The sequence below is a fragment of the Bufo bufo genome, chromosome 2 (assembly GCF_905171765.1).
Source record: "Bufo bufo chromosome 2, aBufBuf1.1, whole genome shotgun sequence".
In the NCBI taxonomy this organism is placed as follows: domain Eukaryota; kingdom Metazoa; phylum Chordata; class Amphibia; order Anura; family Bufonidae; genus Bufo; species Bufo bufo.
The window spans coordinates 412854431-412881012 of NC_053390.1; the positions used below are offsets into that span (position 1 = coordinate 412854431).

At 47.6% G+C, this 26582-nt stretch overlaps 1 protein-coding gene across 1 annotated transcript in view; it reads left to right on the forward strand.

The window, feature by feature from the left end:
• The window catches only part of NCBP1 (nuclear cap binding protein subunit 1), a 76117-nt gene that overhangs the window by 9894 nt on the left and 39641 nt on the right, over window positions 1-26582 (forward strand). The window contains exons 5-14 of the mRNA XM_040417287.1: window positions 2219-2326; window positions 2770-2891; window positions 4308-4377; window positions 4457-4672; window positions 9428-9525; window positions 16448-16511; window positions 16712-16822; window positions 17049-17113; window positions 18753-18815; window positions 24171-24245. Coding sequence (XP_040273221.1) covers window positions 2219-2326; window positions 2770-2891; window positions 4308-4377; window positions 4457-4672; window positions 9428-9525; window positions 16448-16511; window positions 16712-16822; window positions 17049-17113; window positions 18753-18815; window positions 24171-24245 — 992 coding nt within the window. The remainder of the gene's footprint in view (window positions 1-2218; window positions 2327-2769; window positions 2892-4307; window positions 4378-4456; window positions 4673-9427; window positions 9526-16447; window positions 16512-16711; window positions 16823-17048; window positions 17114-18752; window positions 18816-24170; window positions 24246-26582) is intronic.

Here is a 26582-nt window from a genome sequence, read left to right on the forward strand (position 1 = left end):
GAGCTAGTAGTTATAGCCAGGGGAGTATAGCAAATCTCCCAGCGTATAGCAATCCCCCAGTGTTGATCAGTTACCCAAACACCAGCCTCAACATGATGAAGGATAAAACAGGAACACTTGATTGAGGGCTTCCCGCCCGTATTTATGCAGGTCCCCATCTGGTGGACACTCCCCTAGGGGACCAGAATGAAGACTGTGACACAGGACAGATATGCAGCACTGCAGGATACACAGACACAATACATCCCCACAATGCATCATGGTTTCCTCCTCTCTGCCCTGGAGACACCCGAGGAGTAATCCAATTATCTCTCAAGACAAAGGGAAATCGCCAATACACATGTGGGGACAACAGGACAGAAATCACCACCCAAACACACAATGTCACCCCCCCACAGCAAACACAGACATTTAACATATTCCCAGATAGCTCAAGTCTGAGTGCATATCATTAGGTGAATGGCACTCAGAATACACAAATACAATAAAATTAGCTATCTGGGTACCCTCACATAACAAAATACAATTGCAAAGACAGATTTAAGCTGTGCGGCCGGTCTGTCTGCTCCTTTAAAGTTAGTATGGGCCATAATCCTGAGGCAAGAGGCTGGTAGCCAGGCCCCTCCGAAACCCAGTGGCGAGGTTGGTTTCGCCACAACAACTGTGGTGGATGTCTGAATAATTCTTTCCCTGGTAAAGAAAACACCCTTCACAACAGTTGGCCAGATCAAGAACACTCTCCATGAGGTAGGTGTATGTGTGTCAAAGTCAACAATCAAGAGAAGACTTCACCAGAGTGAATACAGAGGGTTCACCACAAGATGTAAACCATTGGTGAGCCTCAAAAACAGGAAGGCCAGATTAGAGTTTGCCAAACAACATCTACAAAAGCCTTCACAGTTCTGGAACAACATCCTATGGACAGATAAGACCAAGAGCAACTTGTACCAGAGTGATGGGAAGAGAAGAGTATGGAGAAAGAAAGGAACTGCTCATGATCCTAAGCATACCACCTCATCAGTGAAGCATGGTGGTGGTAGTGTCATGGCATGGGCATGTATGGCTGCCAATGGAACTGGTTCTCTTATCTGCTCATATTCAGCCAAATGCTTCAGAACTCATTGGACGGCGCTTCACAGTGCAGATGGACAATGACCCAAAGCATACTGCAAAAGCAACCAAAGAGCTTTTTAAGGAAAAGTGGAATGTTATACAATGGCCAAGTCAATCACCTGACCTGAATCCGATTGAGCATGCATTTCACTTGCTAAAGACAAAACTGAAGGGAAAATGCCCCAAGAACAAGCAGGAACTGAAGGCAGTTGCAGTAGAGGCCTGGCAGAGCATCACCAGGGATGAAACCCAGCGTCTGGTGATGTCTATGCGTTCCAGACTTCAGGCTGTAATTGACTGCAAAGGATTTGCAACCAAGTTTTAAAAAGTGAAAGCTTGATTTATGATTATTATGTCCCATTACTTTTGGTCCCTTAACAAGTGGGAGGCACATGTGCAAACTGTCAGCTTTAATTTGAGGGTATTTACATCCAAATCAGGTGAACGGTGTAGGAATTAAAACAGTCTGCAATTAAAGTACATCCTGTTCGTTTCTTTTCAAATCCATTGTGGTGGTGTATAGAGCCAAAAATGTTAGAATTGTGTCAATGTCCCAATATTTATGGACCTGACTGTATATTGTTAAAGTTAATCTATGCAGAAATACTGACCTGTTCACAGGAAATTAGACTGTGCTGGGACTTTGCTCACGCTGTTTGTGAGGGCAATCCGCTGATACCACTGATGCTAGGTTTTGCCCCCCAAAAATTGACTAATGGGAGATGCTTCACCTTTGAAAATGCAGCTGCCAATAGCACCAACAGTCTGTTGCAGACCAGGTTTAGTTAGTTCAGAACCTCTTAGATGTGGTTTCCGGTTTTGGTCAGGATTTATGAACGTTCTGATGTATTTGTACCTCTTGATCAGATGTTTGAGAAGTGGAAGTTCTCTTGTATTCTTCTGTTCAGCACCCACATCAGTTGAATGCACTGGTAGCAAGTAGAATGAGGTTTCTCCCTGAGAGTTGATTTAAAATAGAAATAAAAAATGCCTTAATACTGTGTGGACCTAGCCCAGGTTTATAAGAAAGCACTTTTCATTTTGTGGCTTTCCAGTAATGATAAAACTGACCATTGTTTCTTTCTCCCCTGTGACCAACATGAAGGTCCGCATTTTATCAGATCTTGTGAATTGCCATGTTATCTCAGCCCCCTCCATGGTAGCATTGTTTGAAAGTTTTGTTGGGGTTGCACAGGAAGAAGATATACCTCAGGTAAGAAATATATTTTCAGTGTATCAGTTCTAGATACAAAATTAGAACCAGGCTTCATGCGTACCATGTTCTGCTAATAAAAGGTACATGTAGGGTACGACACCAGACACCATCCATCTGGAAAATAATTGATATTGTGGAAAAAAAATCGCCCATTTTGCAGGATTTATAGATTACAAAAAATTTGGCCTTGCATTTTTTCCATCTGTTGCTTGCTTTAGAAGAACATAATAACCCCAGAACTTGTCTTGGGGAGAATGAAACTAATAGCTTGAATTATGCATGCTGATAGCGGATTGTATTTGTGTGTTGACCATAGCAACTTTTTTTATTTTGCGTCTTGCATTGATGGTACTTCAGAAACGGGTAACTTGGCATCTAACTTGTAGACTTTGGTGCTAATTTGCTGGTGTTGGCTTGAATTTGTCATCCTTCCATCTTAGGTTCGATCTGATTGGTATATATATGTCGTTCTTTCTTCCTTGCCCTGGGTTGGGAAAGAATTGTATGAAAAGAAGGATGTAGAGATGGACCGTATTTTATCACAGATTGAAAACTACCTCAAGTAAGTGTCAACTGTGTACGTTAGTTTTATAGGAAACCTCTCCTAAATTAAACAAACACTCAGATACAGAGAAGTTGGCACTCGGGCCTCTTGAAAAACAGTATTGTAACGGATGAAGCTGTCAGAACAGTGCTGATGTACTGGAAGTGAAAGTGGAAAAACTGTTCAAAATCTTTAATAAAGACCAATTGAAAAATAAATTTTATAGCCCAAAAAGAGTAGAATGCAATTCGAAACGCGCTTCATTTACTGTCTATGGGACAGACAGATGTCTGAGGACTGCACCTGGTATTCAGTTGTCATTTATGCCATAGGCATTGGCCCCCCCCCCCTCTTATAAGGATAAGGGGGATTTCCTGCATCCATCATTGTGTCTTTAAAGAGGTTGTCTGACTTCAGCAAATGGCATTTATCGTGTAGAGAAAGTTAATACAAGACACTTAAGGCTCGTTCACACAAATGTTTTTTGCATTCCGTATATGGGCCGTTTTTTGAGTTCCGTATACGGAACCATTCATTTCAATGGTTCCGCAAAAAAAACCGGAATGTACTCCGTATGCATTGTGTTTTTCTGTTCCGTTCAAAAATAGAACATGTCCTATTATTGCCCTCAAGTCAATGGGTCCGCAAAAAAAAACAGAACACATACGGAATGTACTCCGTATGTCTTCCGTATCAGTTCCGTTTTTGCGGAACCATCTTATGTAAATTTTATGCCCAGCCCCATTTTTTCTATGTAATTACTGTATATGCCATACGGGAAAAAAACTGAATGGAACCGGAAACACTACTGAAGCAGAAAAACGGATCTCTTAAACGTCCCACAAAACACTGAAAAAGCCATATGGTCATGTGAACAAGCCGTTACTAATGTATTGTGATTGTCCATATTGCCTCCTTTGCTGGCTAGATTCATTTTTTCTATCACATTATACACTGCTCGTTTCCATGGTTACGACCACCCTGCAATCCAGTGGCCGTGCTTGCACAGTATAGGAAAAAGCTCAGGCTTCACTGGTGGCTTGAACTGCATGAACACACATAGGACAGTGCTTTTTTCCTATAGTGTGCAAGCACAGCCACCACTGCTGGATTTCAGGGCGGTCGTAACCATGGAAACGAGCAGTGTATAATGTGATGGAAAAATGAATGAAGTCAGCAAAGGAGGCAATATGAGTGGTCAAAATACATCAGAAGTGTCTTGTATACACTTTCTCTACATAATAAATGCTATTTGCTGCATGCAAACCATCAGGTTTTCATTGAACAGACCCTGACACTCTTTACTGCTCATGTGAAAGAGGCCTTAAACCCCCAGAGGGACAGGCTTTGGTTGTATTTTTATATATATATATATATATATATTTTTTTTGTGTGTGTGAATGCAAAGCTTGATACACTTCTTCCTCTTCTTAGGCAACGTCAAAAAATCCATTTTCCTGTGTTAAAAGTATGGTCAGCAGATAAGCCTCACCCACAAGAGGAGGTAAAGTACCTTTTTTGGTTGAAAAATTGCACGAGGCATTTTTGGGTTATATATATATTTGACGCTTTTTCTTTTCTAGTACCTGGATTGTCTTTGGTCCCAGATACAAAAGCTGAAGAAAGATCGCTGGCAGGAGAGATACATATTGCGCCCATACCTTGCTTTTGATAGCATATTGTGTGAAGCCTTGCAACATAATTTGCCACCCTTTACACCACAACCTCACGCAAAGGATTCTGTCTATCCCATGCCAAGAGTCATATTCAGGATGTTTGACTACACAGATGCTCCAGAGGTAACGTGTTTTTTGAGGTGCTGTACAAGGTATTTCTCGCTGGTATCATTGGGGGACACAGGACCGTGGGTATAGCTGCTTGCTGCCACTAGGAGGCGACACAAGGCTGAAAAAAGACTTGGCTCCTCCCCTGCAGGCTATACTACTCCAGCCAGGAGAGAGCATGTCAGTTTTTAGCTTAGTGTCTGTAGGAGGCAGACCTCCCTGCCTTATGCAGGGCGGCTTCCTTAGTTGATTCTTTCTTTTCTCTTTTCCCCTTTTAGGTTTGGGAAACAGTCGCCCAGCCTCTCTGTTGTCCCGGGGAGCAAGGCCGGCGTCTGATTCCCTCACTGCCTGACCTCCCCACAGAAGAAAAAGGAGAATCCAGGGCAGCCCAGCTCCCTTGCTTTCTGCCAACCAAGGGGTCGCCTAGGTCCGCCAAAGAAAAAGACCCTCTCGCCATACCAGACTCCAGACTTTCCTCTTAACTTCCCCCTCCCCGATCCTGGGGCTGGCACCCCATTTTCTGGGGTTTCTATCTCCAGTGCAATGTGCTTTAAGGTTAAATAATTTAACCCCTTCCTGCCTCTTGTCCACTTGAGGCTGGGCATCCCAGTTTCATAAAAATATCGGTGATTCAGACTCTGACATGAATTCGTTACAATCTTCCAAGATTGTGTCCACGGTAGACAGCAGTACTTATTGTATGCATTACCCCCTTTCCTTAGGCGGAGTATTTGCACTACTACTGGATACAGTACTTACCTTAGGCATTACCTTCTTCCATAGGTTGACTAACTGCACTAGCGCTGGTTTCAGTAACGCCCGTAGGCGTTCCCCCTTCCGTAGGTGGCGGAGTTGCATTTCCACTGTGTACAGTACTTACCGTATGCATTAGCCTCTTCCACAGGTGGCGTTATGGCATTATCACTGGTTACAGTGTTTACCGTATGCGTTACCCCCTTACATAAGTGGAGTAATTTCTCTACGATTGTATTAGCTTCCTGCCGTATGCATTACCCCCTTCCATAGGTCGTGTACTTGCACTACCTCGGGATTCAGTACTTGCCGTATGCGTTCCTTCCCCTTTATAGGTGGAGGAATTGCACTACCACGGAGTGCAGTGCTTGCCGTAGGCGTTACCCCCTTCCGTTGTTGGGGTAATTACTCTACCGTTGAATATGGTTCTGACTGTCGCACTACCCCCTTCCTTAAGTGGAGTATTGCACTACCACTGGATGCTATTTCATCAGTCGCATTGCCATCATCACCATGCTTCTTGTTGCATTACCCCCTTCCACTAGTGATCCGCTAACGGGGGGTGTTAACTAAGCATCTTGGGATGCAGCAATTCAACTACGCCACAGCACTAGATGCCTTAGCATCTTTCACAAGTGGGGCGTGGCAAGAGTCTGTACCCGCTGGTGCCCTGTACTCTTCATCTAGTGGTATACGGGTGCCGCCAGTGGATACTGTGGCTATTTCCATGTGGTATCCTTCTTTTCGGTGCTGGTTCGGGGCATAAATATGACAACCTCTGTCCTCTCAGGGAGTTACCCAGCAACACTTTGTATCCTAGAGACCCCCATCTCCATGGGCCTTGACCGTTCCAGTCGGTCATGGGTATTTGTCCTCAACAATATGTAGTGTGTACGCCATTGCACATAATATTGTGATTACGTTCCAGCGAGTCGAGTGTTGCACTGACTCTGTATCCACCACTCCTCCTTATCTGAGAAAGTGGTTATGCTGGCACTCTGGTTTAGCTACTACAGCGTGTTCTCCTCCGCATGTGCATCTTTTACGCTAGTGCTAGAGTTCGTAGTCGATGCAGTGGGGCATCCCCCTCAGGTAGGGGTTCTACCCTGACGCTAGCTTTGGTGGTTACTTCTGTTCAGTGCCCTTCCCAGGTGGAGTGTTAAAGGTTAGCTCTACTTAACTGGGGCAGTATGGTACCATGGCTTCTACTGGATGTCCTCAGGCCTCCCCCTCATCTTTGCACTGGCGGGGGATACTGTGGCTACTATTGTATGAGGGGTCTTTGCATTGCCACTACATACTATGGTTCCTCCTGCACAGCTCCTTCGTCAGGTGGCGGATTCTTCTAGCACTGAATTCAGTGGCCTCTGCTGTGTGGCTTGCTCCTCAGGTGGAGTATGGCACTGCCACTAGATCCTGTGGCTACTTCTGTATAGCGCCAGTCTCAGATGGGGAATCGGCTTTATCCTCTTTTTTTTTTTTTTTTTTCTTCTTCTTCTTCTCTCTCCTTCCGTCTTTTTCCTTCTCTGGTTTAGGGTTCACGGCCTTGGCTCCTTCGTTACTACTTTCCCCTCATCTGCATTTGCACAGGGTATTGGTTCTGTAGCCTTCTCTTTCCAGCCATGTTCTGGACCCGGCTGATGGGCTGTGGCGCCTAGCACATCCCTGCTTTAGGTGAATCCTTCCCATTGGTCCTGGGTGTGCTACCTGTATCTACAATTACCTCTCTTAAGACATGAGTAATGACTGTCATGTCAGTCCGATGGTGGTCATACTTTTTCACTGCCCATTCCGTGGGTAGACTACGAGACTCACCACACCAGGCAGAGCAGGGTTTCTGTTATGCCTTGACACCGGTGATGGACGTTTCGTTCATGGAACAGAACACCCTTTCTATTTCTTGTTCCTCCTCGAGCTGAATGGTTGCCTGCCTCCCCCTTCTGTCTACCTGGCCAGTAGCCATGCGTGGTACTGCTCAGGAATCCCATCACTATTTTTTCCTATGTGACCAGTGTTTCTCGGGCACGGTTGGGGCGTTGCACGTCGTCATCGCACTCCATCCGGAAGGAGTATTTCTCTCATCTTTGTCCGGTTCAGTTTTCTCTGTTAAGATAGCGTTGCCACACTGTCAATATATGGTCGCTGGCGAGGCTTCCCACCGCCGGTGATTCTCACATCGGCCTTACTTCTACCTATCTTCTACCTATCTCCACTGTATTGGTTCTTTTGCCTGCGGTTGGGCATACCTGATTCAGGCTTTTTTTTCTCTGTGGTTTATCAACCAGCTTCTCTCGCCAGAAGTCTCACCACAAGCCTCTACGGCTCTGGGTGCATCGGTCTACCAATTCGCCGCTTCCTAGGGAGCGTTTCTCTTTAGCACTGGAGGATCCTGCGGTCCTGGGATTTTGGTTCTATTTCCAGGGTTAGGGCCAGGTACCTGGCTTTGTCCAAACGACCCGTAGGTCGTTTGGCGTTTCAGTGAGGAACATAACCTCTCTCCGTGACATCTTCTCCATCTCCATCTCCGTCCCCCCTTCCCGGTTTCTTTCTGGGAAGGTAGCAATCCTGGTGGCGGGCTCATGCACCCGGCGAATTTCGAATTGGTAGCGCCTTTCTTGTACGTACATTTAATTTTTTCTTTTTTCTTGTCATGCACCCACATAAGGCAGTGCTCTGCCCATTACCTTATTTTTTGCTGAAGGTAGTTGCCGCCTCCCACGCCTACACAGACACTGTTTTTCCTTCTCCCTCGCATCCTGGAGAGGGAGCTCTCCATCAGCCATGGGATTCGGGCTTGGAGGTTTGCTTGTCCATGACAAGCTCTTTCCGCAGTACGGACTCTTACCTAGTTATTCCTGGAGGTCCTTGTAAAGGCTGGACGGCCTCCAAGGGGAAGTTTCCAGGTGGATCTGCTTGACAATTGCTGAGGCATTCCGCTCCCGGGGCAAGGCACCCCCCAGCAGAGTTACGGTTCACCCGACTAGTGGTCAGCGCTTCTTGCGTTCATCACCGTGCCTCAGCTTCGCAGTTGTATAAGGCAGCGTCTTGGTCTTCCTGGCACGCGTTCTCCTCCAAGTTTTACCAGGTGCTTTCCTAGGCATCGCCAGTGGCGGCTCCGGGCAGCAAGGTCTTGCACGCGGTAGTGTATTAAGCATTTTTTTTTTTTTTTTTCCTTGGCGTGTGAATTTATTTAATTTTTTTAAGAATGGGGACTGATCTGTTTTCGCTGGCACAATAGTAAACTGATCCGTCTCCCATTGACTTTCAATGGAGTTCATGACGGATCCGTCTTGGCTATGTTACAGATAATACAAACGGATCCGTTCATGACGGATGCATGCGGTTGTATTATTGTAACGGATCCGTTTTTGCAGATCCATGATGGATGCGCCCAAAATGTGAGTGTAAAAGTAGCCTTGCACGTCCCAGCACCATCCGATCCAGTGCTGACAATACGTTGCTAGTTGTAGCCCTGGGAAGGGTAAGGATACAGCCACACTGTTTTGGACGGGCATTTGAAGCAGATCTGCCTTTAGGATTGTCTGCCAAAGCCAGAAGTGGATTTTAAAGGAATCAGAAAAAAAAAAAAGGGATTTTTACTTCCACTTCTGGCTCTGAAAATCCTGTCGGCAGATCTGCTTCAAAACCTTGTCCAAAAAACGGTGTGGCCGTGCCCCGAGGAGCAGCTGTACTGGATCGAAGGGGACTTGATGAAAAGTAAGTTTAGTTATTATTTTGCACTTGACTGTTTTATTTAAAAAAAAACACTAACAACTGTGAGGACAAGAAGTATGTTGATGTGTGGATACAACAATTTAATTGCATTTCTGTAAGATTATTGTGCTGTGTTGAGCATAAACATACAGATTGTATTTTCAATAGCATAGCTTCTAAGTCAATAAATATGCTAGCGGTTCTATGTAACACATGTGTAATGTCGGTCAGTGATTTAACTGAATCACGTGAAATGAATGAAGTTTATTCTGTCCACACTATAAAATGATCTGTTTTTCTTAGGGCCCAGTGATGCCTGGATCACATTCTGTAGAGCGATTTATTATAGAGGAAAATCTGCACTGGATCATTAATTCACACTGGAGAGAAAGGAACACCTGGTAAACCATTTTAAGTGATTTTCTGTACAGTGCTTGATGTGTTTTTGTGCAGATCAGAACAATTACTTTCTCGCCCATATTCATTGGTGGGGGGGGGGGGGGGGGGGGGACAGGAACCGTGGGTATAGCTATGTCCTCTAGGAGGCATTGACACTAGGTAGAAGCTGTTAGCCCCTCCCCTGGCAGCTATACACCCTCCAGCCTGGAGAGAGAGCTTCAGTTTTTTCTAGTGTCAATAGGAGGCAAAGTAGCTCCTGAAGATTTTATTATTTTATTTTTTTCCTTCTTTTTCTGGTGGGAAACAGTGGTCGCCTAGCCTCCCTGTTCTCCCGGGGGAGCATATCAGCGTTGGCCTGCCACTCTGCCTCCTCCCCCCACAAAAAGACAAGGTGGACCAGGGCAGCCTTGCTCCCCTGCATCCTGCCAGCGGAAGGGTCACCTATTAAAGTCCCTCTTCCAGTGTCCTGCCACTACGGTGCCAGTAACTGAAGGGGTGACCCTGCTGGAGAAGAGGAAAGGTGAAGATGGTGGCAGGACAGATAAGTAATGCCTGCTCCCAACCTTCATCTTCACCTTCCAGGTGCAGCCCCCCTCCACTGACCAGCAGGGGGTATCCTTTTTCCGTCCAAAACAGGCCTCGAAGGGGTTTCCTCGCCATAATTATTTTTTGGCATTGGTTTCTAAGGCTTGGGACCATCCAGACATGCGTTTTTCCACCCCTAAAAAGCTGGATGTTCTATATCCATTCCCAGCAGATTGTGTGTGTGTCCACGTGGGCATCCCCTCCTAAGGTCAACCCACCATTGGCACGGCTAGCCAAAAATACGGCTATTCCTATAGCCGATGGATCCTCCCCTCAGACCCCTGAAGACCATCGGATGGAATCCTTGATGAAGTCCCTCTTTGCAGCCACAGGGTCAGTCCGTAGACCCGTGTTCGCCTCCGCTTGGGTGGCAAAGGCAATCTCTGAGTGGGGCAGCCAGCTGGACCAGGACTTGGTATCTGAGGTCCCTGCTCAGGATCTCCGAACCTTGGCACAGCTGTTCACCCAGGCGGGGGAAGTTCCTCTGCGAAGCGTCCTTGGACGCAGGCGCCCTAATTGCGCACTCTTCAGCGCTTGCAGTTATCTTGCGCCGCAAGCTCTGGCTGAAGGTGTGGGCAGCGGACGCGACTTCCAAGCGTTCTCTAACCAGACTTCCCTTCGCTGGTACCCGGCTGGACGAAATTATTTCCGAGGCCACGGGAGGCAAGAGCACCCATCTCCCACAACCTAGAGCGAAGTGTGCCTTCTCACGCTAGGTCAGTTTCCTCGCGTGGTAGGCCCTTTCATCAACTCGCTAGTTTCCGCCCCACGGCGAGCTCTTCTGTGCGGGGGCGGCGGCGGGTTTACTTCCCAGGATTGGCGCTAAAAGCCATCCTTTCGGGCACAGCTGTCCCAGGACTCGGGCCGCTCGACCTTCCGCGGCTAAGCAACCCTCAGCCTGAAGGTGCGCCTCCTCCTCTTCCAGGACGTCTGGTGGACCCACGTCTCCGACACTTGGGCACTCTAGATAGTATCCTCAGGATACGCGATCGAGTTCTCGTCCCTCCCCCCAGACAGGTTTTTTCAATCCCGTCCTCCACGGGACCCTGAGTGGGCTGCCGCCTTCTCCCAGGCCATTCAGTCCCTCCTGGACCGAGGAGTCGTCTCTCCTGTTCCCCCAGCAGAGAGATTCAAGGGGTTCTACTCTAACCTTTTTGTGGTCCCGAAAAGGAGGGCTCTGTGCACCCAATCCTGGACCTCAAAGCGTTTTCGGATGGAATCCCTTCGTTCGGTAACTGTTTCTCCAAAAATGGGGGAATTCCTTTTGGCTGTAGATATCCAGGACGCATACCTTCACGTCCCCATCGCGCGGAGTCATCAGCGCTTCCTGAGGTTTGCAATTGGAGACTATCATTACCAGTTTGTCGCCCTCCTGTTAGGGCTGGCGACTGCGCCTTGGATCTTCACAAAAATTCTTGCCTCTCTTCTCGCCCTGCTCTGTTCCAGAGGCATCTTCCTTATGCCTTATCTGGACAACATCCTCATCAAGGCTCCCTCTTTCGCTCAGGCGTCGAGCAGCGTAAAGATCACGCTGGAAGCCCTTGCACGTTTCGGGTGGCTGGTCAATCTTCAGAAGTCATCTCTGAATCCCTCCAGACAACTGGTCTTTCTGGGTATGCTTTTGGACACGGAAGCGGCACAAGTTTGCCTTCCTCCAGACAAGCGACTGGCCTTACACCGCTCGGTGAGGGTTCTTCTCAACTGCAGGCTTCCGTCCATTCGCCTCTGCATGAAAACGTTAGGGAAGATGGTCGCCTGTTTCGAGGCGATTCGCTTTGCCCAGTTCCACACTCGCACGTTCCAAAGGGCGATCCTGTCTTCCTGGGACAAATCGTCCTAGAGTCTGGACTATCCCATCCTCCTCTCTCCTCAAGTGAGGTCGTCCCTCTGTTGGTGGCTTTCGGTTCCAGTTCTGGGAAGGTCCTTCCTTCCAATATCCTGGACGGTTGTTATCACAGACTCCAGTCTGCAAGGTTGGGGATGAGTGTTCCCTCCCAGGACAGTCCAAGGCACATGGTCTCGGTTGGAGTCCAAGCTTCCCATCAATGTCCTGGAGCTCAGGGCAATTCTTCTGAGGGGTCGCCCGGTCAGAGTCCAGTCGGGCAACGCCACAGCGGTGTCGCACATCAACCACCTGCCAAAATCTTACAGTGGGCGGAGGCTCACGTACCGGCAATTTCAGAAATCTACATCCCGGGTGTGGAGGACTGGACTGCGGACTTCCTCAGCAGGGCGACAATAGATCCGGGCGAGTGGTCCCTCCACTCGGAGGTGTTCGAGGCGATATGTCTACGTTGGGGTCGCCCGGACGTGGACTTGATGGCCTCAAGACTCCATCGGAAACTTCCCACCTTCCTCTCCCGATCAAGAGATCCGGAAGATTGTGGCGTGGACGCCCTGATCTCCCCTTGGCAGGGGTTCTCCCTCCTTTACGTGTTTCCCCCTCCTACCCAGGGTTCTACGGAAAATCATGGAGGGCATTCCAACGATCCTAGTAGCCCCAGATTGACCCCGTCGCGCCTGGTGTGCAGACCTCGTTCTCCTTATAGGAGACGTCCCTTGGTCACTGCCACTCAGAGACCACCTTCTTTCGCAGGGACTGGTCTTCCATCAGCATTTAAGGTCTCTTCGTTTGACGGTGTGGCTATTGAAACCGCCATTCTGACGCAAAGAGGGTTGTTGGCGGATGTCATCCGCACTATGATTCAGGCCAGGAAGCCTGCATCGTCCAGGATCTATTACAGGACCTGGAGGTCCTTCCTGGGTTTCTGTGAAAGCCAGAACATTCCCCCACTTTGTTTTTCTCTCCCCACGGTCCTGTCCTTTCTACAATCGGGGTTGGACCTTGGTCTGGCCCTTAGTTCTTCCCGTCCGGTGTACGGACTCCCTTTTTGTCATTCCGGAGGGTCCTCGCAAGGGATTGGCTGCCTCCAAGGTGGCAATCGCACATTGGATTCAGGCTGCAATTGCGGAGGCATACCGTGCCCGGGGCAGGGTTCTGCCCTTCGGTGTCACGGCTCACTCTACCAGAGTGGTGGGCGCATCTTGGGCTCGGAGGAATCGCGCTTCGGCTGCACAGGTGTTTAAGTCGGCTTCTTGGTCCTCCTTACACACATTCACAAAATTTTACCAGGTGCATACTTATGCATCGGCGGACGCTGCCTTGGGTCACATGGTCTTGCAGGTGGCAGTTTCTTAGATACCTGCAGGGACGCTTGCTTCCATGGGTCTGTGTTTGTTTATTTATTAATTTTTTTTTTTTCTCCCTCCCTGTGTACTGCTTTTGGACGTCCCACGGTTCCTGTGTCCCCCAATGAATATGGGCGACAAATTTTTGTAAAACTTGCCAGTAAAATCTTTCTCGATCTTCATTGGGGGACACAGCACCCACCCAGTATTGTTGTTTGGCCACATTTGTGGCTGTTCTGGTTAGAACCCCGTTGGGTCCTTGGCATGGTTGGTGTTCCATGTTTTTTCGTTGGTTGGCTTGCTTCTCCTACTGCTCGTACACAAACTGAAGCTCTCTCTCCAGGCTGGAGGTGGTAGCTCCTCCCCCTGGAAGCTATAACAGCTTTTACCTAGTGTCAACGCCTCCTAGAGGACATAGCTGCACCCACGATTCCGGTGTCCCCAATGAAGAGCGAGGAGAGATTTTACTTGTAAGTTTTACAAAAATCTAATTTTTCCGTTGATGGTTTTAGGTAGGTAATTTTTTATTTATTTTTTGCATCTCTGATGCTGGGTTTTATAGCTGAGGCCAGGGATGTAACCTGCCATTCACTGTGTATTAGTTATGCAACATGCCTGATTCTCCTTTCCCTGTAAGTTAAGCGCTGCTAGAAGGGCCTTCTCAATGCTTTTTTTTCTTTGTCATTAAACACTTTGCTAATCAGAAGCGTCCTCCTAGTGTCCTGTCTACATTACAAGATTTCCATATGGGTATTATAATAACTAGAAAAAGTATCGTAATAGTGTTACTGTAAGTATGAAAAATGTGGGCTGTCAGTTTTTTTTTTAACTTTATGGACAGTGTCACATACATACATCTTTTTGTAGCCATTTGTATGCAGTTTTTTGAGCCACAGTCAGAAGTGCATTATATTTTTCGTTCCATTCCAACCTACTTCTGATTTTGGCCTAAAAAATATATACGGTATGTTTTTTTAAGTGCAGCATACTCTGGCTATGGTGTGTGTGTGTGTGTGTGTGTGTAGACTGTGCTGTAGGAGGAAAAATGCCAGAAAAACGTTGACTAAAAAAAGCCATTCCCCAAAATGCATGTAAAGATAAATGCACAAATTTTATGGCTTTTTTTTTTTTGCCCCAAAAATATGTAGTGTGACACCAGCCTTATGGTGGCTTGCAGCCTACTACCTGATAAAATGGATACAGTATCAGAGAATCCATTAGACCTATTGAGCTAAGAATCAAAGCTGCTCCACAGAAAAGTGACCTTTGTTACCCACAGCAATCAGTTAAACGTCTGCTTTCTTTTTGTAAACGGCTTTGAAAAGAATGAAAAATGTTTTCTTATAAGCCTGTTATAGTCAAGGCAACGGCCTTCACGTCAGTTTAAGGGCTCTTTGAAACTAGCGTGTCCTGTGCGGAGATCGTGCTCTGTGTGAGCGTGATATCCCGTTTTGAACACTGCTCGTTTCTACGTTATAATAATGATTTATAATACTTTGTGTCTCTGCATGACCTGTATCTACTGAATTATACTGAAAGCATTATGGCAGTATTATTCTGTAGAAGTAAGGTCATGCAGAGATGCATAGCACTATAAATCCATTTAATGCCATGCTCTCCTGAGAAACAAGCCGTGTCCATAATGGGGAATCGCGCTCACACCCGGAGTGTGATTTCCACACAGTACATGCTCTTCTGAAACTAGCCTTAAAAGGTAACTAAGTTTTCAAAAAACTTTTGATATGTCATAGAGACATTAAAAGTTTAGACTGGTGGGGGTCTGAGTGCTGAGACCCCACTGATCTCTAGAATGAGGGGAGAGAAGTGTTCATAGCCTGCTCTTTCTTAGCTGATGAGGATAGAATCAAGAGGGGCCCATATTCCCTTGTTCTAGGGATCAGTGGGGTCTCAGCGCTCAGACCCCCAACAATCTAAACTTTTGTTATGTCTCCATGACATATCAAAAGATGTGTTTTTTTTTTTTTTTTTTTTGTTTTATTTTTTTTTTTTGTTTTTAAGTTAGCGATCCTTTTGTTACTCAAAACTCAACATTTATACATTGGAAAGGCAGGCCAAAAAGAGAAATCGATACCATGTGTGCTGTCTTGGCACTGCCACAGCAAACCTTTCTCACAAAGTAAAAAGAAAGATCACTCTGAGATTAGCTAGACTAATGACAGTGTCATCATTGGGGCAAACCTAATTTCTGTGAAGTCAACAATAAACTAACATGTCCATTAATATTGTCTAAACTGGTGTCGGCTCGATCATAGAAATTGCTGACCAAAATTTCGTTCCACTAGTTTTGCGACTTTTTAAACACCACTTGCGCAAAAGTTTTGCTAAGTGGCACTTTTCCAACGCCTTTGCCACTTTCCTGAAAAGGGGGCATGGTAAGGGAGGGTCCGGGTTAGTGTGCCAACCACATTTGTCATCTTTTACTTCATTTTTCTGGTGTAAAAAAACACAGAAATCTATACCAGCCAGAGGCTGGCGTAGACATCCGTACAGGCACATGAACTGCCAGATGCTGTCTCTAACTCATGGCGAGCACAGGGTCATCATGGACTGGCATGTGCCACTGGTCTGTGAGAAATTAGGTCCTTTGACTTACCAACTCATAGTAGCTGGGTATTAATCTCTTAAAACCAGACACAAAATGGGGGCAATTGCCTTTTAAAGGGGTTGTCTCCTCTCGGACAATGGGGGCATATTGCTAGGATATGCCCCCATTGTCTGACAGTTGCGGGTCCCACCGTTGGGACTACACCTACATCGAGAACAGAGCCCTGAAAGTGGTGGAGGACGCACTGTGCATGCGCAGCCACCCTCTATTCATTGGGGCCGCCGAAAATAGCCGAGCACTGGCTCGGCTATTTCTATCGGCCCATAGAAATAAATGGGAGCAGTGGGCTCCTATTCACCTCTATGGAGAGAGCGCTTGGTGGTTGGCCGGACTGGAGTCCTCCAGCCACCATTTTGCGGGGTTCCGTTTTGGAGATGGGTGCGGGTCCCACACCCATCAGACAATAGGGGCATATCCTAGCGATATGTCCCTATTGTCTGAGATGAGACAACCCCTTTAATTCTGACACAATGGTGAAAATTCTTTGTGGCTCTTTTCTAACAAGACTTTGTTTTTCCTTTTAGTGCTGCACAGCTTCTCAGCTACCCTGGAAAGAATAAGATCCCCTTGAACTATCATATTGTGGAGGTATGTCCTTTTGGAAGAAATTAATAATAATAATAATTATTCCTTCCCACCCCCCTTTATTTTAATTTACTTTCAGCATTGACAAGTTATATAGGTTGGGATATAAAAAGCTACAAAAAGACAATGTAACCCTGTGTATAGCAGTCAGTTCAATGTGCATTTGTTCTAATGTACACATTACTTTTTATTTCTTGGTGTAGGTGATCTTTGGACAGTTGTTTCAGATTCCAGTTCCACCACATATAGATGTCATGTACACAACATTGTTAATTGAGCTTTGCAAGCTACAACCAGGATCCTTGCCGCAAGTGGTATCCTTTTAAAGTGCAGTTGTCTGAGTCTTTTTTTTTTTATAGATATTTCTTGTATATACTTGGGTTCATATCTTGTCAGCTTATCGCATAAATGTGCCAAATATTTAGAGAATATGTATCGTACACAAACTGTGCTGTGCATTTATGCTCAGTTTTAAGATTTGACTAATATGCTTTATTTTACAAATGGCTTATTGTCTAAATTCCTTAATGATCAAAACAGCTTGCCCAAGCTACTGAAATGTTGTACACTCGCTTGGATACAATGAATGTAACTTGCATTGACAGGTAATTCACTCCTAATATCTTACCACAGAAGTGTGCAATTATTGAACTATGAAATATGTTTAACAATGACTCATATTTATAATTGTGAATTCTGCTAGAATTTGTTGCAAATGTTGTCACAATTTGGTATTTCACGCATTTTGTTTTAGAAAAATCCATTATAGCTTTAAAAAGTCACATATTATGGAGCACAACATATTTGAGACTTTAAGTTTGCCACTTTTCAAGGTGGTGCTTAGTAAAGGGAGCAGGGCTCCCACTGTATTTACTATAACTTACACCAGAAACTGACGTGAGTTATAGCTCAGATCTACACCACCCCTAGCTGACGTAGATTTCAGTTTCTGGCACACAGAGGGGCAGAGATGTACATCTGCCCCCTAATAAACTATGTGCATCTCACTCCAGCACAGGCAGGTTTTTATTGATAACTGCCCTCCTTGAGATAAAATTGCGGTAGCCTTTTGGTTGCTTTGGCAGCCTGTGGCCCTCTGAAGGCTCCTAGGCCTGCCACAGTTTCTATTGAGCCCTGTCTGTGGCAGGGCTTAGAGAAAATTACCATGTTTCTATTATCTGTGATGGACAAACATTGCAGTGTATGGTATAAGTGATCTAATGATTGCATGTTTGAAGCACCCTAGGGGGCTTAAAAAAAATATATAATAACTGTCACCCCATTTTACAAATAAAAATAAACAGTGAAAAAAATTAAGACCTTTGGTATCGCCACATCTGAAAATGCCCAAGCTATTAAAATATTAAAGTATTTACCCAGTGTGGTGAACAGCATGATGCCAGGAAAAAAAATTAAAATGGCTGACTTGCCATTTTTAGTCTTTTTACCTTCCCCAAAAAATTGACTAAAAAGTGATAAAAAATTCATAAATACCACAAAATGGTATCCATAAGTGAGCCCTTACACAGCTCTCTAGATGAAAGTATAAAAAGTTTATTGGTTTTATAAGCCGTGTTAAAACATAGTAAAACTATAAAAATGTGGTATCGCTGTAATCGTACTGACCCACAGAATGAATGGAACGGGTCAGTTTTACCACATAGGGAAAGCTATATAAATGAAACCAAAACAGTAGAGGAATTGCACTTTTCTTCCAATTCCTCTCCTTTTTAGATTTTTATATACATTTTTTTTCATTTTCCCGCTACATCATATGGAATATTAAGTGATGCCATTCGAAAATACAACTTTTGCCTCTGTGAACAGAAAAATAAAGTTATTGCTCATGGAAGACAGGGAATAGTAAACATGAAAAATGTGTCAGGAAGGGGTTAACCCCCGCTGCTCCAGTGGTCTCAGCTGGTCTTTTATGTGACTACTGCAGCCAATAATTGACCCCCAGTGGTCACATGGTAGGATTGCCACAGAGGCTCGTGACTGGCTGCAGCAATCATGTGCCAAAGTAGTGTTTGGCGCTGTAGCAGCAGGAGATTTAGTAGGGGGTAAGGGTGGTTGTTTTAGAATTCCTGCAGCTGATTTTATGTCTTATACTTTTGATTGGTGTTACAGCAATAAAGTGTACTGCTGTATTAGTTCTGTAAACCTGCTTGAGTTAAATGTGAATTTACTGACCATTTTGAAATGTTTTTTATAAGTAATATGTAACTTTTACTTCTCTTCCAGGTTCGTAAATTGGTTTTCCCACCACCTTAGTAACTTTCAGTTTAGATGGAATTGGGAAGATTGGTAAGTGCTTTATAATAAAAAAAATGGGGCCAGTGATCTGTCCTTCATAGTGCTGATCATACAGTTGACAAGCAGAATGCATATATAGTTATGGTAGCAAATCTTTCACACTAAGGGTCCATTCACACGTCTGCAATTTCATTCCGCATTTGGCGGAATGGAATTGCGGACCCATTCATTTCTATGGGGCAGCACGATTTGCTGCTCGGATCCGGAATTGCGGATCCGCACTTCCGGGTCCGCAATAACGTTCCCGAAAAAAATAGAACATGTCCTATTCTTGTCCGCAATTGTATTTTCTGTTAAGTACCAGCGATGTGTGGTCAGCAAAATGCGGAACGCACATCGCCGATGTCAGTGATTTGTAGATCCGCAAAACACACACGTACGTGTGAATGGACCCTTATTCTGATCTCTGGAAACCATACTGCAGACTCTATAGTTGAAGTAAAGGGGTTGTCACTTCAGAAAATGGCGTTTATCATGTAGAGAAAGTTAATACAAGACGACTTACTAATGTATTAGTAATATGGACATATTGACAAGGTAAGTGCCTTGTATTAAAGGGGTTGTCCGAGTTCAAAGCTGAACCAGGACATATCCGCTGGGTCACCCAGGCAGCCCCTCTGAGATGAGCAGCAGAGCATTTCATGCTCCAATGCTCTCCCTTGTCCTGTTCTGAATCGCGCAGGCCAAGGGCTTTTTAGGCAGATTCGATGATGTACTGGGTCTCTGCTAGGTGGCTTCAGCCTAGCAGAGTTCCTGTTGACATCACCCGCACTAATGGGCGGGCTTTAATGCTTCCCTAGCCTGTAAAAGACAGAACTATACATCAATCTGCTCTGTAACATGCTGCCTGCAGGTTGCATTGCATTTTGTAATGACGGGTCCTCTTTAAAAATACATTTCTCGTGCGTGGCATTGGGGGACACAGCACCATGGGTATATGCCCAGCTGCCACTAGGAGGCTGACACTAGAAACAAAAAAGTGTTGGCTCCGCCCAGGTGGGCTATACCCCTCTGCAAGAGCCGAGATACACCAGTCTAGTTCTAGTGTCCGTAGGAGGCAGACATGACCTGTTTTTGCAGGTCATCCTGCTAATTTTATTTTTTATTTTGCTCTATTTTTTCTCTTTTTTTCTACAGGTTTCTTCCTGATGCAGGGGTGGCTCCATCGTGTTCCACTTTAGTTGCCCCCCTGCGGGCGCGTACTCAGGTACCCAGCAGCCACCCAGTCCCCACTTATCTGCTTCCGCAGAGGAATTCCGGCGGACCCACGGCTCCCGTGTTGAGTCCGCCGAGGGGGTTGTCATTGCTGCGTCTGTGTCTCCTTGTGTCCTGGCCCCCTTTTTAGTTTAGCGCTTGGGTCTGGAGGTGTTCCTCCAACTTAGGGGACACTGCACGCTTGCCTGGGGATCTTTTCTGCGTGGGGGAAAACTTTTTGGGGCACCCTCGTTTCTAGGGTCTGGCCCTTTAAGTCGGCCGGCTCTGCTCTATCGGCTCTTTCCCGTTCTAACTGGTTTCCTCCTGCTCCTACCTGGCCTTCCGGGCCCCCGCATCGGCGCTGCGTCCCCGCTTCTGCTGCTGCCTCCGGGCGTTACCGCGATCGCGGGCGTCCGTTTCCGGCAGCTTTTTTCTACTCTAGGCCCCGGCTTTTCTTCAGCCTAGGCCGCAGGTCACGTGGGGCGGAGCTCCGTCTCCGCCTTCTGCCTTCCCGGGTTTTTCGCCTCTCCCTCCCCTCTGTGGGTGGCGCCCTGGGAGGCGCGCTTTCTCTTACCAATCCAGCACCAGCGCGGGCTGCTGGGGGGGGGGGTGTCTTCCTCTACTACCGGCTCCTGTCCTGCCTGCAGCTGTCGCATCTTACAGCTTCTCCTGCGACTCGGCTCTCTGGACGTGCTTCTGTGGGACACAGCACCTTGGGTCTGGTAGGCAGCCTCTGGCTGACTCTTTTTTGCTTTGCAGGCTCCTCCATACCGCCCTCATGTCTTCTTCTGGTCGGGCCCCCACTCCCCCTGCCGCCATTTCCACTCATTACGCCTGTTCTGTGTGTAATAGGAAGTTCCCATGTGGTCAGTCTTCCTCTCTCTGCGTGCAGTGCCTTCCCCCCAGGCCCACCCAGTCCGCTCCTGCGGCCCCCTCTTTGTCGGTCCTTCCGGAATGGGCTGCTACCCTATCCCAGGGCATAGGTAACCTTGCCAGCCTCTCCCAATCCCTAGCGCAGTCCTTGGACCGCTTGCCCGCTCAGATTGCGGCCGCCTCGGGCAGGGACCCCCCCCCGGGGAAGTCCGTTCCCGCTCTGGTACGAGGTCCAGCAAGCGACCTCGCACAGCCTCGGCCGGGTCCCATTCTTCCTCAGCTACCCCGGATCACTCCCCGGTTAGGTCTGAGTCGGGCGAAATTTCTTCTTCAGCCGCTTCCGCCGTTCCTGGGGACTCCTCCGCTTCTGAATCAGAGCGGTGCTCGGCGATGTCTGCGGCCATTCAGGACCTCATCAAAGCCGTCCGTGACGCGCTCCATGTGCAGGACGTTCCCTCCTCCTCCTCCCTGGAGTCGGTGTCCTTCCGCCGGGCTAGACGTTCCACTGTGGTCTTCCCGAATCACGAGGATCTGGACGCGCTTCTGGCTAAGGAGTGGCGTCATCCTGATCGGCGCCTTCATCTTACCAAGGCCTCTGACGTCCCCTATCCTTCAGAGAAGATTGCCTCCCTTCAGGCGGGGGTGACGCTTCTCCGCGGCCCGTCCACCTTGACTATCAGGACGTGTATGCGCGTCCTGGGGAGGATGGTGGCTTCCTTCGAAGCCATTCCCTATTCCCAATTCCACTCTCGGAACCTTCAGTTGTTTCTCCTATCCAGGTGGGACAAGTCCCAGGCAGGTCTCGATCGCCTGGTTCGTCTCCCTCTCCAGCTTCGCCAGGACCTCTCCTGGTGGCTGCTTCCTCGGACGGTGTCCCTGGGCCGTTCCTTTCTTCCCCCCAGTTGGCGGGTGATCACGACGGACGCCAGCCTCTCGGGTTGGGGAGCGGTCCTCGACTCTCTCACAGTCCAGGGTCTTTGGTCTGCTCAGGAGTCCTCCCTGCAGATAAATGTGCTCGAGCTCAGGGCAATTTTCCTGGCACTGTCTCACTGGACCCCACGTCTTCGCGGTCTCCCGGTCCGGGTTCAAACAGACAATTCCACCGCCGTGGCTTATCTGAACCACCAAGGGGGCACCAGGAGCGTGGTGGCCTTGCAGGAAGCCTCCCATATCCTGCGCTGGGCGGAGACCCACGTTCCCGTCCTCTCCGCGGTACACATTCCCGGGGTCGACAATTGGGCGGCAGACTTCCTCAGTCGTCAGCTAGTCGACCCGGGCGAATGGTCTCTACACCCAGAGGTGTTCCTCCAACTTTGTCACCGATGGGGAACTCCGGACGTGGATCTTTTCGCGTCGCGTCTCAACCACAGGATCCCGCGCTATGTCGCGCGGTCCAGAGACCCTCAGGCTTTCGCGGTAGACGCCCTAGTTCTGCCTTGGTCTCAGTTCAACCTTCTGTACCTGTTCCCCCCCCCCCATTCCCCTCCTGCCCCGAGTGCTCAAGCGTCTCAAGGCAGCCCGGGTTTCGGCAATCCTGGTGGCTCCGGATTGGCCCCGCAGGGCGTGGTACGCAGATCTAGTGTTTCTGCTCGCCGACGTCCCGTGGCGACTACCTCTGCGCCACGATCTCCTTTCTCAGGGCCCTCTGTACCACCCGAATTTACCTCAGCTTCGTTTGACGGCGTGGCCGTTGAGACCGCGGTCTTGAAGTCCCGTGGCCTCTCGGATTCTGTCATTAAGACGATGCTTCACGCTCGCAAACCCCAGTCAGCCCGTATTTACTACCGGACCTGGAGAGCGTATTTTGCCTGGTGCGAGTCTGGGCGTTTCCGCCCTCTCCATTTCTCCGTCCCTAACGTTCTGGCCTTCCTTCAGGCCGGTTTTGAGAAGGGTCTTCGCCTTGCTTCTCTCAGAGGACAGATTTTGGCCCTCTCAGTCCTTTTCCAACGTCCCGTGGCCTCGCGGGCTCAGGTTAGGACTTTTCTACAGGGTGTCGCTCGCCGAGCCCCTCCCTTTCGTTTTCCAGTGAAGCCGTGGGACCTGAATCTCGTCCTTGACGCCCTTCAGTCTTCTCCCTTCGAGCCTTTGGCAGAGATATCTCTGTCATTTGTCTCGTTCAAGGTGGCCTTCTTAGTGGCAGTCACCTCCATCCGCCGGGTTTCCGAACTGGCGGCGCTTTCTTGCCGTTCGCCTTTCCTGGTTTTCCATCAGGACAAGGTGGTGTTGCGTCCCGTTCCCTCTTTTCTTCCAAAGGTGGTTTCGTCGTTTCATATCAATGAAGAGATCGTCCTTCCCTCTTTCTGCCCTAATCCTTCTCACCCTAGGGAGAAATCCCTCCATTGCCTTGATGTTGTTCGGGTCCTCGTAGGGGTTTGCCTGCCTCCAAGGCCACCATCTCTCGCTGGGTTCGGTCGGCTGTCAAGGAGGCCTATATCGCAAAGGGCCGTGCTCCCCCTTCCAGGTTGACCGCTCATTCGACTAGGGCAGTTGGGGCTTCCTGGGCGGTGCGTCATCAGGCATCTGCTTCCCAGGTCTGCCGGGCCGCCACCTGGGCGTCAGTTCACACTTTCTCTAAGTTTTACCACATTCATTCTCTGGCTTCCGCTGACGCTAGCCTGGGGCGCAAGGTTCTGCAAGCAGCTGTGCTTTAGATTGGCGACATGGCGTCGTTCTTCCCTCCCTCAGGGACTGCTTTGGGACGTCCCATGGTGCTGTGTCCCCCAATGCCATGCACGAGAAAAATTGATTTTTTGTACTCACCGTAAAATCCTTTTCTCGTAGTAGGCATTGGGGGACACAGATCCCGCCCATTTTCTTATTGAGTTTCTTCTTGTTGTGGTCCCGGCGATTTGTGGTCGTTGGGTTCCCCAGTTGAAGACTTGTTGGCGTTCAGTTTCTGTTTGTTCAGGTGTGTGGCGTTCCTACTGCTTTTGTACCGACTGGTGTATCTCGGCTCTTGCGAAGGGGTATAGCCCACCTGGGCGGAGCCAACACTTTTTTGTTTCTAGTGTCAGCCTCCTAGTGGCAGCTGGGAATATACCCATGGTGCTGTGTTCCCCAATGCCTACTACGAGAAAAGGATTTTACGGTGAGTACAAAAAATCCATTTATTGACATGGGAAATTAAACAAAAATTCTTTAAATGTATTTATCATAAAAACGTAATTTAAACCATAGGACATCTTCAGATTACACATACCAGTTTAAAAAATTCCTTTGTTAATATTGTATGCTCTCCAAATTTAAATATTGCTGATTATTACAATCTTTGTATTTCAGGGCAGATTGTGTTTCACAGGACTTGGATAGGCCTAAACCCCAGTTTGTTCGGGAAGTCTTGGAAAAATGCATGAGGTAGCTTATAGTTCTAATGCTAATGTATACAATGCTATATTTCCTGTAATGTAACTCTTACATATCACTTTTAAATGTAGCTGGACAACCTCTTCAGTTACACTCACTGATGGAGCAGGCAGTTATTAGGAAGGAACTGTTAATTCACGATAGCTACGTACTTGTCAGTGGAGGTGAAGAGCTGCATTTACATGCGGCAATCACCTCAATTATATGGGGACAGGCGAATACTTCTGCTGCCCAGAAACGATGATTTAATATGTTGCAAAAACTATGGTTTTACTCGATGAATGAGCATTTTGCAAATTTTATTGGATGATCTGCTACACCTTTTATACAAGCTGATTATTGGAAACAAGAAATTTTATGAATGTTTGTTCCCATTTATTGTCCTGATAATAGTCCAGTGTAAATCCTCTGTAAAGCAAGGTACCCTGGCTGCTTAACCACTTCTGATCTGCTCGTTGACTATAAACATCCGGGTAGTGGTTGTTTTTCTCTGAATGGACGTTCTGAAACGATCGCATCTGCACACTAATCGTGCAGCTGCTGCATCAGGAGCCCGCTGTCAGTGACAGCAAGCCACCCCAGAGAGAAGGCAAGGACAGTTCCCAGGTGTCCCTGCCTTGTAGATCGCTGCATACACAGTGCTGAACAAGCTATGCGCTTCCTGTCCTGGCCCGGTGGTCATGTGACCATAGGGGCCAGGAGAGTGCAGGAGCTGTCTGGTCTTCCATAGACCACGATCAGCCATGCACTGAGGCTGTACAGCTTCTCTAGGGGCTGTATTTACCATGTAACTGGGGTTTCTATGTCAGCCCCAGTTACAGGAGAAATCAGTAGTGGAAAAAGAAAATGGCGATAAATGTCCCCCAGAGGTCTTGTATGCAAAGTGTGAAATAAAAAATATATAAAGTGTTTTATAAAATAAGAAGATGGGAATAGCGGCTGCTCCTACAGAACGAATGGATAAGGGTGCTCACTAGAGTTGAGCGAACACCTGGATGTTCGGGGTTCGAGAAGTTCGGCCGAACTTCCCGGAAATGTTCGGGTTCGGGATCCGAACCCGACCCGGACTTCGTCCCGAACCCGAACCCCATTGAAGTCAATGGGGACCCGAACTTTTCGGCACTAAAAAGGCTGTAAAACAGCCCAGGAAAGAGCTAGAGAGCTGCAAAAGGCAGCAACATGTAGGTAAATCCCCTGCAAACAAATGTGGATAGGGAAATGAATTTAAAAAAAATAAAATAAAATTAACTAATATCAATTGGACAGAGGTCCCATAGCAGAGAATCAGGCTTCACGTCACCCACCACTGGAACAGGCCACTGTCACATATTTAGACCCAGGCAGAGGAGAGAGGTCCCATAACAGAGAATCTGGCTTCACGTCAGCAGAGAATCAGTCTCTTCATGACATAGCAGAGAATCTGGCTTCATGTCAGCAGAGAATCAGTCTCTTCATGCCATAGCAGAGAATCTGGCTTCACGTCAGCAGAGAATCAGTCTCTTCATGACATAGCAGAGAATCTGGCTTCATGTCAGCAGAGAATCAGTCTCTTCATGCCATAGCAGAGAATCTGGCTTCATGTCAGCACAGAATCAGTCTTCATGTCATAGCAGAGAATCAGGCTTCACGTCACCCACCACTGGAAGAGGCCACTGTCACATATTTAGGCCCCGGCACCCAGACAGAGGAGACAGGTCCCGTAACAGAGATTCAGGCTTCATGTCAGCAGAGAATCAGTCTTCATGTCATAGCAGAGAATCAGGCTTCACGTCACCCACCACTGGAACAGGCCACTGTCACATATTTAGGCCCCGGCACCCAGACAGAGGAGAGCGGTCCCGTAACAGAGAATCAGTCTTCATGTCAGCACAGAATCAGTCTTCATGTCATAGCGGAGAATCAGGCTTCACGTCACCCACCACTAGAACAGGCCACTGTCACATATTTAGGCCCCGGCACCCAGACAGAGGAGAGAGGTCCCGTAACAGAGAATCTGGCTTCATGTCAGCACAGAATCAGTCTTCATGTCATAGCAGAGAATCAGGCTTCACGTCACCCACCACTGGAACAGGCCACTGTCACACATTTAGGCCCCGGCACCCAGACAGAGGAGAGGTTCATTCAACTTTGGGTTGCCCCGCAATATAATGGTAAAATGAAAATAAAAATAGGATTGAATGAGGAAGTGCCCTGGAGTACAATAATATATTGTTAAGGGGAGGTAATTAATGTCTAATCTACACAAGGGATGGACAGGTCCTGTGGGATTTATGCCTGGTTCATTTTTATGAACGTCAGCTTGTCCACATTGGCTGTAGACAGGCGGCT